The following is a 19,460-nucleotide window of genomic DNA, read 5'->3' as shown; positions in this document are numbered from 1 at the left end:
AGGATAATGGTTAGTTATGCAGGTGGCCAACTCATGAAATCTAACAAACCCCACAATTTGTTAAATGCACATGCTTCTAGATCCTAATTTTTCTATTTTTTCATTATTATTTCAAAACTTTTCTAAAGGCAATTACACTTATTGCTAGAAAAAGATTTAAATAAAATCACTAAATATGTCCGAGTCCCGGGACTAGAATTCAGAACTCATAAAGTTCAAATCATGGCTCCATCTCTGAGTCTTGGAACTGTTACTTCCTCCTTGACATTGAGTCCTGGAAAATATGAACTATCCAAACATGTTAACGCCGTGGCATACATGGAATCTTTGGACATATCAGCTACTGTAACGAATTGTTTCCTTTTAGGATAATAGATGATAAGTTGTTGATTCCATTGTCCATGAAAGATAATTTCACCATTTTTACTGCACCACAAAAGCTTTCTATCTTGTACAAACTTTATGCAAATATAGGGCAAGTTGCACACGTTCATTAACCATTTCCATCCATCTTGTTCCATAATCCATATGTCCAATTCTTTGTCATGGTATGTTCCTCCATATAAACTAAGACGACCTTTCAAAGTATTCAAACTAAAGAAACCGTTCACACCTATAAATTCGGGTAGTGAAAGTTTCTTCAGTACATCTGACTTTACGTCAAAGTATATGATTGTAGAAGTTTGACTATCTACATATTGGTTGATTAAACACCAATTCAAAGACCAAAATACACTCTCTCCCGTGCTAATCCCTTGAGAGCAACGATTATTAAATAGTCGTATTGGACAAGGGAAACTTGTTTTCTTTGTCCAACAACTTTTATTCGAAGAGTAGACAACATAAAACGAGTTATATATCAGTATAACCTTGTAATCATCAAGATTTGAATCATAGCACAACCCACAAGCTTTCGGACATCCATCTTCGTGGTTGTTCAAATAAGGACCTGAATCAAGAATTCGATATTCTCTTGTAGATGGATTCCACAAAACATACTCTTTATCGGAGTTATTGGCCTTTAAAAGTACCAAACCATCACATGAGCACAAGATTTCACCACATTGAAATCTTTTTAGAGGAAATAGTTGCTCTTCAATCAAACATAATTGAGAATGACCAATTTCCAAGTCTCTCAACTCGAAATTCCCATTATTTCTTTGTATCATGAGCTTTTCGCGGCCCAATGCTTTGGATTGATCACGATGAGCTTTCTTGAATTTTTGTTCAACTAATATAACATTCCATGATTTAGAAACAGATTGAAAACGTAACAACGATTTAACAGGAAGCCTAGTAAATATAAAAAATATGATCTCAAATGCAAGATTAATGGATGTATCACCTTCCATGTCTAGCCTCTTTTGTGCTTTCTTCTTAGACATAATCATAATTCTTTTATCGTTTGTAGTAAAGGGGGGAAAAGACTTTATATTAGGGTTTAATATTTTTATTTTTTCCTATTTCTATTTGGAATAGGTCAAAAAAAGTAGTCTTTTTTGAAGAAAAAGGATTCTTCAAAATAATTTGCTTACATAATAAAGTCTATTTACACTCTATCTTTCTCAGACTCCACTGTTGTTGCTCTTTTCTCTTTCTTATCATCTTGTGTGACATTCAGAGACGGAGCTAGGATTTTGAGTTCCGAACATTCATGGAGAATAATTGGATACCTACTAGAGGATGGAGGTTTGATCCGAGTGATAATGACATACTAAATATCCTGGAAAACTATGTAACAGGACGAGCCAATCCGCCTCAAGCTACCTTCAACTTTGCAAATTTTTATGGCGATATAACAAATCCATCAGCGTTGTTTGCTGGTGCAGTCGGAGACCCTGCAAATCCAACAATCAAATACTTTGTGACTACTGTAAAGGATAAAATATCAGTATCATCATCATTGGGATTCTATTGGAAAAGAGACAACCAACTTATAGGCATTATTAATGAAGTTACAGGTGAAAACAGAGGTTTTAAGAAGTCGATCAAGTTGTTTCAGAAGGGTGTGGATTCAGATGAACTCATGTGGATAATGACGGAGTACTCTTTGAATTCGAATACACCAGGAGTTGAAGAAGATTTGAAAAATGAAGTCATATGTCGAGTAAGGAGAATTCTAACTAGCAATCCTAAGGTACCAATTTAAAGCTTTGAAATAGATTTTATTTCGATGGATTGGATGAGACTACTCTCGAAAAGAAAAAAAAGATTCACATAAACTGAAACAGAGGAAATACTTTTCAAGATAATAAGGTTGCATGCACTTTCAATGGGAAAAAGATTAATTATTGAAAGTTGTAGGAAAGGACTTAAATTTGGTTCAACTATTCTCTTTCTTTCTTGGATTGCCTTGTTCTACGTTTCAAATTACTAGTCTCATAAAAACTAATTAAGTACATGTGCTAAAATGGATGTTACTTTTAATTTTATTTATTATGGAAGACAAGTTACGTTGAGATTAGTTAGATTGGATTACTTATTCTGGAATTGATTATTTAAGGATTAGTAATTAGTATGGGGGTAAAGATCCCAAGGATTTAAAACTTTACAATTTTGATCAATTATTCTCTTTTCAGGCCAGGCCCAACAACAGCAAGAAGCCCAAGCCCAGCAACAACAAGAGGAGGAACATGAAGCTAGCTGACATTGACTTACAACTAAAATTGTGATGTGGTAGCACAGTATATATATATATATATATATATATATATATATATATATATATATATATATATATGTCAAACGAGTTTTTCGGTATAGTAATATTGTTTAAGTTAACTATCGATGATGGCCGTATGAATCAAATCCTCTAAATAGAATATATATTTTAAGAATCAGATACAGGTATAACAACATTTTTTTGAAAACACTAGAGCACCATAATTTAATAATATCGATTTGATAATCTATAATAAGTAGCTTCGCATAACATGTTAATTATCCTTTTTGTCATTAATTTACAAAGGGGTTAGGTGGAGTTGGATAATAATTAGTTATGCAGGTGGCCGACTCATGCTAACTAACTGACCCCACAATTGTTTATTGGTAAAAAAAAATATGTTAAAAAGAAAGTTTATGATTGTTACAAAAAAATGCATATTGTGAATGAAAAAAGTAGAATTCAAGTTCAACATTATCTAAACATTGTTTGGTTTTTACTTTTGTTTTTCAAGAAAAATAACTTTATTTACGAAAATTTAATTCATACTTAGTTTTCATGGACCTCAAAAAGGGATCGCCTTTGCTAAAGAACGTTTTATTCAAAGTGAGACTTCTCAAAATAAATTTTGATTAGTTAGACCCAAACATGTACCGAACACCAAGTGTGGGAAAAAAAAATTGAAAAAATTGCAAGTCAACTTTTTTTTATTTATGTTGACTATTCCAATACTAAGGCAGTTGAATCAGAATTCTCAAAGTAATGACAATGATGATTCATATCTTGAGTTATATGTGTTATAGTTAACTCGTATTTTCATTTCATTAATCACTTAACAATAGTAAATTATATAAATTTAGTATCAACACATGTGCGAATAAAAATCTACCCTTTTAGATTCTTATTACTGAACTAGTTATCCACTTACAAATTACGAATTCAATATGTTATGTTTATTGAAACTTAAGAGATTTTCTCTTCTATGTTTCGTATAAAAAATACCGTATTCAGATGAATTCGGAGTTAATGAACAACAATTAGGCCACGGCAAGCAAAGCCAGCAAAACTATTGAAAAAATTAGACCAAAAAGAGAAGTTTGTTAAGGTAGTTGAACTTCATTCACCTACATTTCCCTCTATATATTCCCTCTTTACTTCTCCCCACCAAATAAACCATTCAAATTTACAAATTACTAGCATATCATAAAAACAATTTCTCAAAAAACTTCCTATTAGTTACTATGGCTTTTCATTACTCTATTTCTTTCCTTTCTTGCATTATTGTTTTAGCAATTTTGCCTATTAATGCCCAAATTGTGACATCTCCATGTACAGCAACAATGCTGACAAGTTTCACTCCTTGCTTGAATTTCTTGTCCAACGGCAACGGAACGGCTACACCATCTCCTGGCTGCTGCAATGCACTGAGAACAATGATGGGCAATGGCTCTGCTTGTCTCTGTGTTATTGCAAGTGGTGGCATTCCCTTTCAGATTCCTATTAATCCTAACACAACCATGTCTCTTCCTCGAGCTTGTAACATGGCTCGGGTTCCCCTCCAATGCCAAGGTAAAAGAATTTTATGGTAGTAGACAGTAGTAGTAACATAGGTCAAGGTGGATTCAGTATTTGAACATTGTGTGTTCAAGCTTGGGTTCGGATGAACGCATAAGTCATTAGCTTGATTACCCCATGAATCCTACACATCGAATATAAGCTTACATATCTACAATAAGTTGTTGCCACGATTTGATCCTGTGACCTCCTTGTCACATAGTTGCAACGTTTACGATTTGGCCAAGGCTATATCCTTCAATCCTCTTATCAAAGAGGTAGCCCGTTGCACTAAGCTCCCACTATACCTCCTAATCACATAGTTGCAACTTTTACTATTGGGCCAATGTTATATCCTTCATTCCTCTTATCAAAGAGGTAGTCCATTGCTTAGGTCATATGTATGCAATCTAAGCAAGAGACTATTCTCACGACTTGAACCTATGACCTCCCAATCACACTTCATTCCTCTTATCACAAATAAGAAATTTAAGAAGACTGTTATATATGTATTTACATATCAACATATTTTTTCATTCTAATTGGTAACTAACATCCTTTGTGGTTCTCTTGATTGCAGCCTCCACTCCACCTGCAGCAGCTCCAGGTATATATTAGTACCTATATCATATAATCATTTTTTTTTAATAATGTCCATATTTCAAGATTTTATAATCTAAAATTGTCATGAAAATGTGAAATTATTACTTTTTGTGAATATAGGTCCTGTTGGAACAGAGGCTCCAAGTGCTTCACCAACATCAGCTCCTACTCCTTCTCCTAGTCCTAAAGGTATTACTTAATAGTATCATTTTGTAGTCCATAAGCTTCCGAAATAATTATTCTAATAATTTCATATCCGATTTGACCTATGGATGAATATATAAGTAAACGTTCCATGTTTGTTTGAAAGGTCAATCTATTCACTCGTATTGATATATTTCTCTTTACTAATAAATCGACTAATTTAACTCATGTATGTATAATCATTTTGATCCCTCAATTGAATCGGTTAACCAAATAAAAGTTATGTTGCTCAAACTATCCAAAAATGCACTAATTTTGAAGGATCCAAAAATGTTGGGCGGCATTTTTGAAAAGTTTGAGCAATATAGATTAAAAGTTGTGTTGCTCGGATTCTTCAAAAAATGTATGTATTAGATCCTTCAAAAGTTATTTTAAGGATCCAACACGACTATGACAACATTCTGAGAGAATCCGAGCAACATAGGTTAAAAGCGTATGAATCAAAAGATTAACTTGATAATGAATTTAATTTGCACCAGGTACAACAGCTTTCAACCCAATGTCACCAGCTTTGGCACCACAAGCTGATGTAATTCCTACTGTAACTCCACCATCTCCATCCGCGACGAATTCCGGCCGCCGTCAAAACCCTAATACTCCATCAGCTGCCCCTTCTGTTGGCTATGGTTTTTCACCATTGGCCTTCATTGCTGCATTTGGTGCAATTGCTTTTATGTTGTATTAGTTTGAAGTTAGACAGTACTAAAGTTAGAAAATTTGTGTGAGATTTGTACTATTTTGTTATACAACTATTCTTTGATGTAATACAGAATCTTGAATTTTTTTAATGTATTTCTTGTTGTATTAATACTAAGGACTCTTTGAATTTTTTAAAATTTGAGTGTTTGTTATGTAAAAATCTCATGGGGTACCCTATTTCGACACACTATTTTTAATTTGTACCCAGTTATTTATGATATTTTGCATGTCTACTCACTTTGAAACGAACTTCAAACATACGATATCTGAAATTTCACGTCTAATATCCAGTTGTAACACTTTCTGAATGAGTTTGACTTCAACTAGTCCATATGAAATTGTGAAATATTTGTGCTCATCTACAACATTTGTAGCATGACTAGCTAGAATGAGCTTAAAGCACCAAATGTATGATATGAGTAGGTTATAAGCAAGCAAAAACACTCATGACTACAAAGCATAAATATACACAAAACTTTCTTACAAATTCATTATCACAATTGAAAAGTTGTTGATAACAATGTACACTCTTAAATTCAATTGGGTTTTTGCATCTATTCTTCTTCTTTTTACTTTTACATTGTTCCCAATAGCTACATGTCATTTGCCACAATGTTCATTTGAAGGGATAAACTTGGAGAAATGCATGGATCCAGACAAAAACCAAGCTTCTTTTGATTCTTGTTGCAATGCACTCAATCAAGTGATTCAAGCAGGATATTATTGCTTGTGTGCAATATTAGGCTCTTCAAGTCCTCTTATAACAAACTCACTTGTACTACCTTTTTCTAATTGCTTCATTTCAATACCTCCATTGACACATTGTCAAGGTAATTGATAACAATTCTTCTTTGATTTCTATGCTTATTAATTACTCCCTTCGTTCAGATTTACGTTACGTAATTTGACTTACCTATGATATCATACCTTTTTCTCTATTTGCAAAGTAAAATTTCTCAGCAAAGGAGATTCAATTGAACCTCCCTTATTCTTACCAAGATCTGGTAAGACTTTTGAAAGTTGTGCTAAAACATCAACGTTCAAAAGTCTTAATAAACGTACAAATGTTATGACATGTTTAATAACATAAGTTTCAAAATATTTTTTTCTCTATTAAATTCCACGTCCAATCAAACTATGTCACATAAGTTTTAATGAAGCAATAGCATGACACATTTTGCAGAAAGATATCTAATTTTGGTGCTAATTTGTTATATTTATTTACTTTTTTTTGTAGAACCTAAAGCAAAGGTTAGTCCAGTACAAGAAATGAGGCCACCACCAAGTAGACCAATACCAATTTTTTGGCATCCAAAATCACCAAATGAGCCACCACCATTACCACTACCATCAGTACCAAAGGACTTAGTGTTGCCATTGCCACCAAACATGGATGATATTCCAGTTCTGAATTCAGCTAGACATGATAATGTTACAATTTATTCACTTTTTCCAGAATTTAAAAATCCTATGGCTGGATATTTAACATCATTAGGTGGAGAAAGCAAGAAAATTTTGTTGTATGCTAAACTTCACCTTTTGCTCATAGTGACAACATTTTATGTAATGCTTATGAACTGATATGATGATTGCATGTTTTCCAAATATTAATGGAACTCTTAATTTTGAATTTGCTTAATTCATTGTGCTTGATAAACTTAGTAGTTCATTTATACTACGTTAAAATTACTGATAGATAAAATCTAGACATGTAAATTAAGCCAAGGAAAATTTTCATTTGAATTATATTCAATAAGAAAAGAGAGGATTTGTTAAATGTCAATATTCAATTTCACCAATACGATATAAAGACCAACTTCACATTTGAAATTGCACAAAAAAAGAATATTTATTCTCAGTCTACAACAAGCTTGTCGCTTTTTCACATCATAACAACTCATGAAAAACCATCACCACTTATCTCGAATAAGTTTGTGAAGTTTAAACTCCAATAGTGAAAAAATGATTTGTCATTCAATTAGTGACATACATATAATTGATATTCAATTCAAGCTATGAACAGAAGTTCTTTCATAACGTAACTCTGAATTATTATAGTTGGTGCAGTTCCATTTGAGTGTTAGATTGAATCCTTTTTCTCCCTCTGGAGATGTCATTGGCTCCTAGGAGAGAGTTAAGGATTCAATCTTATACCCAAATGAAGATCCACCTTTGGAATTACCGCGGCTGTAATAACCAAGCATTGTGGAGAAACTTCCATTCACTAATTGAATGTAGCAAACCATCTAATAAGCGTTTTGTTAACATGTTCAGATGAAAACTATATGATAAAATGACCAGCTTGGAACCCAGGTCGTACAGGACACAAAGCAAAGAGGGGCTAACCTGGACTTTTGACACATATTTCCTGGTCCAGTATTCTTGAAATTCAGATACAGCAAAGTTATGGGTGGAATGCAGTAGGATTGATGTTAATGCCACTCTGCTGGAACAAAACTACATTGAAACAACATCTGCAATCACTGCATATATATATGACTCAAGTATTTCATATTTTTGTCATAACAGAAGGAAACAAGAAAATGAGAAACAAATTCAGATGACAACAGATTATACAACTGTATAGCCCAAAAGGCTGTTTAGGGGGTGAAAAGGCAGATTATACAACTGTATAGCCCATTTGGGTAAATGACAATGCATTGCTGTGAACATATACTTTGAAAAAGGAGACTAGTTCCAATTTAAACTGTCACAGCAAACTGCAAACCAAAGTTCACAGCACAAGGTCATAAAGGATCACACCAATTAATCCAATTCCATTCACAAAAACTTTCCAAGTTGTATATCAAATTGCAAATTGACAGCCAAAAAGATCTAATTCCATTCGCATCACAAAAACTTTCCAAGTTGTATATCAAAACAGAAAGTCGACAGCACCATTGAATTCAAAACTATCAAAACAAGAGCCAATTCTATATTACAAAGCTATGAATTGTTCACTACAGATCAACTTCAAAACTAGGAGTTCATTTATTCTAAAACTCTTGAGATGCAGAGCCAATATCACCCTTGCCTGAGCCAGCCTTTCTAGGCAACAGATTCTGGTGGATGTTAGGCAAGACACCTCCATTAGCAATTGTAACTTGACCCAAAAGCTTGCTCAGCTCCTCATCATTTCTCACAGCCAACTGAATGTGCCTCGGCACTATACGATTCTTCTTGTTATCCCTTGCTGCATTTCCAGCCAACTCCAACACCTAAATTAAGAAATTATAATAAATTTAGTCTCAAAAGATTGTACAAGTTTTTTTACACTAAAGAAAACAACTCCAGCATCACAATTTCCAGATAATCAGTAACATTAAACTAGATAAATCTCTAAACACCAATACCAATTCTTCAATTGATTATCACAGTCCATTACTAAACATGATTATCCAACCATCAACATGAACTAATCATACTATATGAATTCTCCAAGTGTTAACCCTTAACAAAGCTCATACACAACAATTAACACAGATTATGAACAAACAGAACCACCATTGTATCAGATTGCAAGTTGACTGACAAATGAAACCAAATTAAACACTGCAACCACTCCAGTGTATGTAACACTATCTCCTACTTAATTTGTTCCAAAATGAACCACACAAACAAAATAAATTCAACTTTAAAATTCACATTTCTACAGTTAATAAGTAGCCTCTTTAAGCTACACAAATTCCATGTCTAATAATCACAAAAGTTATGTTATAGAAAAAAAAAAGTTGTTATAGCATGTTTAAAACTAAAAATATCAAAAAACAGTCCTTAAATTCGATTCCAGATTCAAATCATGTCACGTAAAATGAGATAAATTTGAATCAATTAATGAAATCAAGTAAGACTTACAGAAATTGAAGTAAATTTTAATTCAATCGACCAAATCTAGTAAAAACAATCGCATAGAGAACATTTGAATTCAATCAACCAAATGAATTAAGTACAATCGCAAAAATTGGAGTAAATTTCAATCTATTCGACCAAATCAAGTGAAAACAATGCATAAAATTTGTATTCAATCAATTAAAAACAATCGCATAATATTGGAGTACATTTGAATTCAATCAACCAAATCAAGTAAGTACAATCGCACAAAATTGGAGTGAATTTCAATCTAATCCACCAAATCAAGTAAAATCAATGGTATAAAATTAGAGTAAAATTTGAATTCAATCCACCAAATCAAGTATAAAATTACCTCAGCAGCGAGGTATTCAAGGACAGCAGACAGATAAACCGGTGCACCAGCTCCAACACGTTCAGCATATTTTCCATTCTTAAGGAAACGAGCGATTCTACCGACGGGGAATTGGAGACCCGCCTTTGAAGACCTAGACACAGATTTCGATGCCTTTGGCTTCCCTCTACCGGCGCCGCCCTTGCCTGATCCACCGCCGGAACTCATTCTTTTCCGATGAAACAAAAACCCTAAATCTAGCTCTCGATTTTGTATGCTGCTGTTTTTGGCGTCAGTGGTGAAAGATGAAGAGAGAGTAGGGATTCTATATATAGGAGTAAATGCTGTGTGCTGATTGGTGGAATTGATGGGCACAAGGATTGCCAGCGTGGAAGTGGGCCCACACGTTTTGAGAATTGCGCGGGAGATTTTTAATCTAGAAACGCGAATGGCGCTTTTTTTTGTAAATTTGTATTAGGAGTAAATTTACGCATAAGACAATACAATATTTGATTGATCGTATAAGAAATAATTATCACGTAACTAAAATGTACATTTGATTGTATGTATTATGTGATAATATTCGCTTTAGTGAATTTATATAATATTTACGTGAATAGAGTATGGTCTAAGAATATGTTTATTTGTTATGTGAAAATTCAAACTATTTAAAAACAAAAAAAAAAACTATTTTTAAAGTACATAATACTTGTATAACAATCTCGTCATATTATCCCTTGTAATTAAAAACTTCTATAAATAACTTATACATTATAATTTCTACATAATTAATATGTCACCCATATAAGCCTAAAATTAAGGAGACGATGTAGGCATGTTTACAGAAAATCACCTCTTTGTTAAGACGATGATAAGGTTGTCCAAATCAAATCGAATCACAAAAAGGATATTTTTTTTGTTTGATTTGATTTGATGTTTAGGTCCAAAATTTAGTTTTTAATATGATATTTGTTCGTTTTATGTACTAACTTTTTGCGTTGAGTTAGATTTAAGGTTAATTTGATAATACATTTAACAAGTAAAAAAATACATGGTACTCTAACACTGCAATTTAACATGTATCCAACTTCTTCTTTTTTAAATGCACGCCTAGAACATATATAAAGTTGCATATGGATGTAACTATTGAATAAGACTATTTTTAAAAAAAATGACCTCTAATTTGCCTAAGTAATAAGTTATTTTATCCGTTCTTTCATTGAGTACTAACACTATATTAAATTAAATGAGTAAAGTAATAACACAATACTTTATCGTGGAAAATTTCAGTTCATAAAGTATATATAAACGACAATCTTACACCACTACAAAATTTAACTTTAATTTTATTAAATTATGAGCCTCAACAATTTAAGATTACAAACTTTGTAACCTAAGGAAATAAACTCTAATTCCTATAAATCAACAATCACTTTTGATTATTGAACCGGACTTTGCTCAACACGGAGTCTTAAAACAACTTAGATTACAATTATTGCAATTCTAGAAACTAAACTCTAATTTCTTTAAATCAATGATCACCTTTGACTATAGAACCCAACTTCAAGTTGCCCTAGACTAGAAATGTGCTCTTAACTCTGAAAGCAAAAGATTACAACTCAATATAAGTAAACTTAACTTAAGAATTGTAAAACATAAGCATATGAAATATGTCTTTCAGTCTTGTTTCCTTGTCTTAGCTGCACTTAGATTTGCAGTCAGGACTCTCTCAAATATGAATTTCCTCCTATTTGATTGCCTATTGCTTGTAACACTATGTGTAAGTGCACAGGTTCTTTGTGAAACACTTCTCCTTCTTCAAGCAAATATCCTTCCTTCTAAATATTCTTTTTTCTTTTAGGATTTCCATTGCTGTCCTTTTTTGAGATTTCTTTTCATGTAGGAATTATCTATAAAAGGAAATTTTATACAAGATGGACTCTTATCACATACGTGCTTTATCTATCGTCTTAATCCTTTTACTTCGCGTGGTTGACCTTTTTCTTACTCTAGTCGGACTCGATTTGATAGAAATATGTTATCGCAATCTGCTCCTTTCATTTGTTCTCCTATTTGTCAATTGTCAAAAGCTTTCTCGATCTAACAAATTTATTCTTTTTGATGATGACAAACCATTGTTTTTTATGTGTATAATATGATGATAACACTCCGTGTTAGTTCACTCCATCCACCTCACCCATACACACTTATATTATTTGTTTAAAGTCGTAAGGTAAATTTAGAACATGCAAGTAAACTCATTGCTGCTTCTTTAAGTCTTTTGAGATCATGATGATATGTTTCACAAGAGCGTCACTTATACATAGTACATGTTGTCAAAAACCTGACCGCTCAAAAGAGCAACTTGCTCTATAATACACAAAAGAATAAATAAGAAAATAACATATTTTAAATATTTTTCGTAAAAATACTTTCTATAGTACCAAATACACACTCAAAAAATATTACTCCGTATAATTCATTTGTGCTACGAACTAGAAGAATTGTGCCTCATTGGAATAGTGATATCATAAATTACATTCATAATTTTTTAATTAAAAACTCGTCGACTCTATTATCTATATTTATAGAAAAACTAATTCAATAGCTGATGATTAATCAATTTATCTTGATCGAGTCTCATCTTGAATAACACTTACATACTCTTCCATTTCTGCACGAGCTACCGGAGATGGTGTTGGGGTCTCATTTGCCCGCTTACTTTCACACTAGTTTCTTGATGTTTTAGTTCTTTTTTGTAAAAATAAAATAAAATAATAAAAAATAATCAAGTGAGTAAAAAAAAAACAGAGGCAAAACGATGTCGTATAGCTTTGTGGTTCTTGTTTATTTGCGAGTTGTAATCTAATCTCAATATGTGGTAGCCAAAAAGGTCATGCTTCGACTTCTACTACCTCACTGAACTTCTTGTGTTGTTTCTTCTTCAACTTCTCCAAAATTCATCAAAATTGCAGAAGAACTTGTCGAAATTGATGAATCAAAAGATATAGTATCTGGGTTTAGCTTCTTTTAGCTTGAAGTATTGTAAAAATTACATCTTCAAAGCTATAAAAATCCTTTCATGGCGTCTTCAATACTGAGTGGAGCTGATAATTTCAAGCTTCTTAGTGGAATTTCTCCATCTGGGTCATCATTTCTTGGATCAGAATTGAATCTTAAGTGTTTACCCCAAAAGGGTTTTGTTAATTTCAGAGCAACAAGAACCCTAAGACCCACCAAATGCAGTTTATCTGCTTCAAGGCCAGCTTCTCAACCAAGATTCATACAACACAAAAAAGAGGCATTTTGGTTCTACAGGTTCTTGTCTATTGTGTATGACCATGTGATAAATCCTGGGCATTGGACTGAAGATATGAGAGATGAAGCACTTGAACCTGCTGAGCTACACACTAGGAATTTGCAAGTGGTGGATGTTGGTGGTGGAACTGGATTTACAACTCTTGGGATTGTTAAGCATGTTGATGCTAAAAATGTGACTATTATTGATCAATCACCTCATCAGCTTGCTAAGGCTAGGCAGAAGGAGCCATTGAAAGAGTGCAAGATACTTGAAGGAGATGCTGAGGATCTACCATTTCCTACTGATACTTTTGATAGATATATTTCAGCTGGAAGGTACCAAATATCTTTTAATCTTGTGGTGTTAAACGTGATACATGAAGAGTTGAAATTAAAGAGTAGTGAAAAAAATATAAAAGACGTTCTTTTTTTAAACGGACTAGAAAGGAAAGTAAGACGAACAAATTGAAACTGAGGTAGTATGTGAGTTCTGAACCACAACTCTTTTTGTTTAGTGGATTATGGATACATTTATTTGTACATATTAGGTGAAGTCTTACCAATAGTACAGGATTTGAGCCATAGCTAGTGGGTTTCTTGGAACCCGTATTGTGGCTCTACCTCCAATACTTTGTTTCTTGGATAATGTGTCCGATCCTCAGGGGTGGTTGGAGACTGTTAAGTTATGGCTTCATTGGAAGTGATAAAAATTCACGAAAGAAGTACAAATTGATTTTGAACCCAGTAAATCGAATGAGTTGTGATAGAATCCCGAACTCGAGCCCATAAAGTTCAAATCTTGGTAACTCTTAAGGATAAATAAGATTGTACTGTGATCTGTTTCTGAAATGCAATTTCTTTCTGTGTTAGTCTTGCCTTTCCTGCAAATTACTCTTGTTAGTGTATAATTCTATGTAATACTATTAAACAATTAATCAAGCTTGGCCAGTGGTGGAGCCAGGAATTTATACAAGGGTATTCAAATACATACTAGAAATCACACTTGGGATTTGGATTAGTGATCTAAAACAATTTTTGAATCCCCTTGGCCACTTCACTAAAATTTCCCCTTATGTGAAGGAGATTCAACAGTTAACATATAGCAAAAAAAAAAACATTTTTTTTCCCTATTTGCATGGTGTAATTTTAAAATAAAGGGATCCTATTTTACCCCCTTTACTCCCTCTAGCTCCGCCATTGAGCTGAGGTGGAGTTTTTGTTACTCTTTCTTATATGTGGGAATGCTTTTTAATGTTCCATGTATTTTTAACAAAAGACCATGAGGTTGTGAAGTTCAACTTGCTATGGTTCCGCTATGATTTTTAGGCCACATATATTGTCTTTTTTTCGCTTCAATTTTGAAATAACTATTTACTAGTGCACAAGTGAAGTGTGATTCGCTGATTCTTTGAAGAAGTAAGATGCTTGTTATACTCAATCTACGGAGTGCAAGTGTAAAGTTATCATGTTCACTATAGGCTTATAACCATTGTTTATATTTCCTTACTTATTGTTAGAGTGGGGTAGAGTCCCACGGGAATGGACCATTGGTTTACTTCTATGGACTTGGGCAATCCTCCCTCATTTGCTAGCTTTTGTGGTTGAGGTAGGCCCAAGTACCATATTTTACACTTATAAATTTTTGCTTATATTGATTCTTATTGTTGGCAAGTTCAAGATTAATATATATGTTTGATGTGTGATCTTGCTCATTCTGGTGGAATCCAGTTCAATTTACTGCAACAATATTTACTGGTGTCACCTATTTATTACTTCTAGATGTAATAACATGATTGTATTCTCCAGCATTGAGTATTGGCCAGATCCACAGCGTGGTATCAAGGAAGCTTATCGGGTACTAACCATAGGTGGGGTTGCCTGCGTGATTGGTCCGGTGTACCCAACATTTTGGTTATCTCGTTTCTTTGCAGATGTGTGGATGCTCTTTCCAAAAGAAGAAGAATATATAGAATGGTTTAAAAAGGCTGGTTTCACACAAGTTAAGCTGAAGCGGATTGGCCCAAAATGGTATCGTGGTGTCCGCCGACATGGGTTGATCATGGGCTGCTCTGTGACTGGAGTGAAGCCATACGCTGGGGAATCTCCCTTGCAGGTAAGGACTTCTTTTCCTAAACGTGTGTTGTTGATTAGAAAATGCCATATTTGAAGCTTTTGTGTTGGTCAATCTGTTAGATGACTTAAATGCTTCGGTTTACTGTTTATTTATGTTTACTTGGAAAAAATTTAAACACATTTGTTGACTTTCCGACGTTATATCTTACTCTCTTCATGTCACTTTACAGACACATTTTCCACTTCCAAACATCTCGAAACATATGGTATACTATACAGAAAATACAATTTCTTGGTAATTCTAATTTCATTAAGCAATTGGAAGTTTAAGTATTATGAAATCTGTTCTGCATTACAAGCTTAAACTTTTCTTGTTTCGTCTACAGTAAAACTGTGTGATATATATTGTGATCACAGTATACATGGACACCTTCCTCCTTTTATCTGCTTTTACTGAATTTCTTGGCTCTTGACTAGCAGATAGCCTATAGCGCAATTATTTTAACTATCAGTATTTTTGCCTTACACAAGTACAATAACAACTAAGCCTTAGTCCCAAGAAAGTTGGGTTCGGCTATATGAATCCTCAGTGACCATGTTCCCCCATTTAAATTCATCTTGGGCCAACATTATACAAAATAAAAATGAAAAGTGCATGTGAACTCTCTGTATTGTTGTGTTGCAGCTCGGTCCCAAGGTTGAGGATGTGAGCAAGCCTGTGAACCCGTTCGTATTTCTCATGCGATTCCTGCTTGGCATAATGGCTGCAAGTTACTACGTGCTTGTTCCAATATACATGTGGCTTAAGGATCAAATCGTCCCGAAAGGTCAGCCCATCTGAATGATAAGGACAACTTATCAATCCAAGAGAAGTTCTCCACAATTTCTGTTTGACAGTTCTCCACCAGTGACCACAACTCTGTCGCGGACCAAAGTTTTTGGCTTCGTCATACGGGTTAATTTGTTGAAGGTATCATGAATGAATTTGTTGAACTTAGTCTGTTAGTTTTTCAGCCTTAGAAAAGGGCCCTTGTAAATTTTATTTTCATGGTAAAACCTAGAAAATCTTTGTGACATTTTCTAGTTGTATAATCTATCAGTCATGTTTTTTAATCATATGTTGAGAAAACTCATTGAAATAAATAGTAGTAATGCATTGTTTGCCAATATTGAGCAAGTTTTAAGTATTTTAGTACTCATGTGTGTCCCTCATAGTTGATGTTCTTGTCTAATCCTTGAACAACTTCAGCATGTGCGAGTCGCCTAAAGTTGTGGTGGAGTGGTAAGTATTCCTGCCTTAATCAACGGTCTTAGATTTGAACCCTGAGTATGAATTCGTCTTTGGTAGGGAGTGTAAAGTGTTTTACACCCAATGTGGGAGGCATATGCTGATGTAGCTTTAGCGCTACGGGTTTAACTAAATTCATTATCTTGACACAACATAATTGTACGTAAAAAAAAAGTAAAAATTTCTATTAACATTAGATTATGTATCCATGATTTTAAAAGGATGCAATGCGAAAAGTATTAAAGTATAGTTTGGTGCACTAGGCTTCTGCTATGCTCGAGGTACGAAACCTTATCTAAGATTATTTCCGCAGCTAGAAATCGTGACCGTAATACTACCTCAACTTTGTAGCTTCCCCGAACTTTTACAAGAAAGGAATGAAGATTATAGAGGAAATTAAGAAATCACAAAGGATGACCATATGAGTCTGTTAAAGAATGACAAAAGTCCCACATCGGTGGTTAATGAGATGGGTGGACTCCTTATAAGGCTTGGGCAATCCTCCTCCCTTTGAGCTAGCTTTTGGGGTGTAAGTTAGGCCTAAGACCTAATTTAACATGGTATCGGAGCAAGGCCCGTCTCACCTGATGTTGGGACCCCCAAAATCAAAATTGCCCACCCCCAAAATCAAAATTGCCCACGCACCAGATGCTAAGCACTGGGCGTGAGGTGGGGTGTTAAAGAATGACAAAAGTCCCACATCGATGGTTAATGAGATGGGTGGACTTCTTATAAGGCTTGGACAATCCTCCTCCCTTTGAGCTAGCTTTTGGGGTGTGAGTTAGGCCTAAGACCTAATTTAACAGAGTCAAGTCTCTAAATCATTTTCTCTTTTGCAAATTTTCCTTGGTTAAGAAGTTAACTTGAAACACATTTTCATGGAAGGTATTTGGTAGAGAAATTAGTAAATATTTTTTTTATCCACAACGCTAGAAGTCCATTTTTCTTATTCCTTTGGAATTTGGACATAAAATAACATGAAATTTACTGGTTCGAGATCCTTCTTTCTTTTACCATACTTTCATTTGTAATAGAGTTCGAATTAGTGTCGTGTGCTCAAAATCATGTGTCACTTACTTTGGAATAAATATGAAAAAATACATTGATTTGGACATACGCACATGCAAACATATATTCAAGATTTGAAATTTCATCGGTTCATACAAGCATCCTAAAGTTTTTACACATAAAAACTGAATTCAAAGTCAAGATTTTGTCTTCATTTTGTTCAAAAGAATCCTCTTATTCTCATGACCTGGTATGGTCAATTCCCATCGAACCTCTTTTGTTTCAATGAATTTGAAGATTTATTAGTATTTAACAGATTCACTAATATATATATATATATATATAAAATGTTAGAACAAAATTATATAGATTCACGTGAGTCATATTCTGAATAAATTTAGGAGTCTACAATCTACTTAATATAATTAATATATAATATAGATGAAATTAATCTTTGATCTAGAATCAAAGAAAAATAATAAATGGCTCTTATGGTGTGCCTTGGAAGAAAGGTTTCTCTGTAGAGGAAAGGATAACAAATTATTCCGATAATTTTTCCTATAGAAAATCTAGTAACAAGAAGATTTAATCGGAGCAATAAGATCCCGCAAAATCGAAGTATATACTCTATATAGTTAAAAAGTTAAAAATGGCAATCCTCTGGGCACGTAACGCAGCGTGCTGTTTGGGTGTAAACCTAAAATATGGTCAAAATTTTAATATTCTCTTTTAGAATTTGGAGATTAGTAAGGTGTCTTTTTAATATTCAAAATTTAAAAATTTAAAAATTTAGATTCGTCTTTGGAGATCGTGGCCTTTAGATGACGAAAATTTTAAATTAGTCGAGTCAATAAATTTCAATTAATAAAAAATAAATTAACAGGGCTTACGTGATAAAGCCATGACCAACTACTACACCTAATACCGGTCTAAATTCAACTTGACTGTCTTTATTTGGAAATGTCTTCTAAAAGAATTTTATGAAAAACAAAAGAAATTTTATTTGTTGCAATTCGTAAGGATAACTGAGATGGTGCAATAGGTAGTATATCTCATATGAAAGGGTAGAAATTGATTTCTCATTTCAATGTCTTTTTAGTCGAGTTCATCGCATCAAATTTATCTTGTGTGGTTATATCTCTTATGTGATTTGTGAGTTGTGGCATGATAACATGTTTATCAAGTGCACACTCAAAGTATAGAGGTTGAGAATTTCCTTGAGATTCCAAAAAATAAAATAAATTATATGTTGCATAATTCAAATTCGCGCCACGTAGAGTTTACTTAAGGGGAAAATATTTTCTACGAGGGATTCCTCCATTTCCAATGCTCAAATCCGAAATTGTTGGTTGAGTAAATTTTTCATTTTACTTCTAATGACATACATTTTTAGTCATAAAAACATCATGACATGCTTAGTTCCACAAGTTTTAAAGGCCTAATACATAATCAATCTCTTAAACTTGTTCGGATATTTCATTTAGAGAGCACTCGAACTAAGTCATGTTTCAATTAAATACGCACCTTAACTCCTAATAAAGTGTTCCAGACACTTTCGCTTCAAATTTCAAAAAAACTTTTTGCGTGTGTTTTCATTCATCTATAACATACATAGTTAATTTAATCACATAAAATATGTCATCTCTTTTATTTACACGCATCAACCTTAGGTACAAAATACTTGATGTCTTACAACTTATTGAGCTAAATACATATAATTAAATGATATGACATATTTTATATTGTTAACTTACCTACCTATCAAACAAATGAGAACACATAAAAAAATTCAAAATTCAAACAAAAAATATCTAAATGGAACACTTTATTAAGATTTGAGATGTTCAATTTGAACATAACTTAGTTCGAGTGTCTAAATAATCAAG

General features: G+C 33.4%; 5 protein-coding genes across 5 annotated transcripts in view; 3 read left to right on the top strand and 2 right to left on the bottom strand.

The window, feature by feature from the left end:
- LOC125825867 (2-methyl-6-phytyl-1,4-hydroquinone methyltransferase, chloroplastic-like) overlaps positions 1-16,465 on the top strand; it is a 97,151-nt gene extending 80,686 nt beyond the window's left edge. The window contains exons 2-4 of the mRNA XM_049505158.1: positions 12,884-13,541; positions 15,012-15,318; positions 15,964-16,465. Coding sequence (XP_049361115.1) covers positions 12,988-13,541; positions 15,012-15,318; positions 15,964-16,119 — 1,017 coding nt within the window. The 5' untranslated portion in view covers positions 12,884-12,987 and the 3' untranslated portion in view covers positions 16,120-16,465. The remainder of the gene's footprint in view (positions 1-12,883; positions 13,542-15,011; positions 15,319-15,963) is intronic.
- LOC125825937 (F-box protein At5g49610-like) lies at positions 216-1,385 on the bottom strand. The gene has a single exon (XM_049505224.1). It carries the CDS (start codon positions 1,383-1,385, stop codon positions 216-218), a length of 1,170 nt encoding a protein of 389 aa, XP_049361181.1.
- Positions 3,855-5,858, top strand: LOC125825872 (non-specific lipid transfer protein GPI-anchored 20-like). The gene is made up of 4 exons (XM_049505164.1): positions 3,855-4,231; positions 4,797-4,823; positions 4,940-5,008; positions 5,503-5,858. The coding sequence occupies exons 1-4, from the start codon at positions 3,904-3,906 to the stop codon at positions 5,706-5,708; spliced, it is 630 nt and encodes a 209-aa protein (XP_049361121.1). The 5' UTR covers positions 3,855-3,903; the 3' UTR covers positions 5,709-5,858.
- On the top strand, positions 6,243-7,303 carry LOC125825936 (uncharacterized). Its single transcript, XM_049505223.1, has 2 exons — positions 6,243-6,552; positions 6,960-7,303. The coding sequence occupies exons 1-2, from the start codon at positions 6,243-6,245 to the stop codon at positions 7,301-7,303; spliced, it is 654 nt and encodes a 217-aa protein (XP_049361180.1).
- LOC125825882 (probable histone H2AXb) lies at positions 8,541-10,199 on the bottom strand. The gene is made up of 2 exons (XM_049505175.1): positions 9,927-10,199; positions 8,541-8,940 (listed from the first exon to the last, which is right to left on the bottom strand). Exons 1-2 carry the CDS (start codon positions 10,131-10,133, stop codon positions 8,719-8,721), a joined length of 429 nt encoding a protein of 142 aa, XP_049361132.1. The 5' UTR covers positions 10,134-10,199; the 3' UTR covers positions 8,541-8,718.
- Positions 16,466-19,460: the final 2,995 nt, after the last annotated feature.

This window comes from Solanum verrucosum, unplaced genomic scaffold (genome assembly GCF_900185275.1).
Source record: "Solanum verrucosum unplaced genomic scaffold, falcon-dt-bn FXZP01000161.1, whole genome shotgun sequence".
In the NCBI taxonomy this organism is placed as follows: Eukaryota; Viridiplantae; Streptophyta; class Magnoliopsida; order Solanales; family Solanaceae; genus Solanum; species Solanum verrucosum.
Note: the sequence above shows the minus strand (reverse complement) of the source record. Positions and strands in the feature narration are given on the sequence as shown.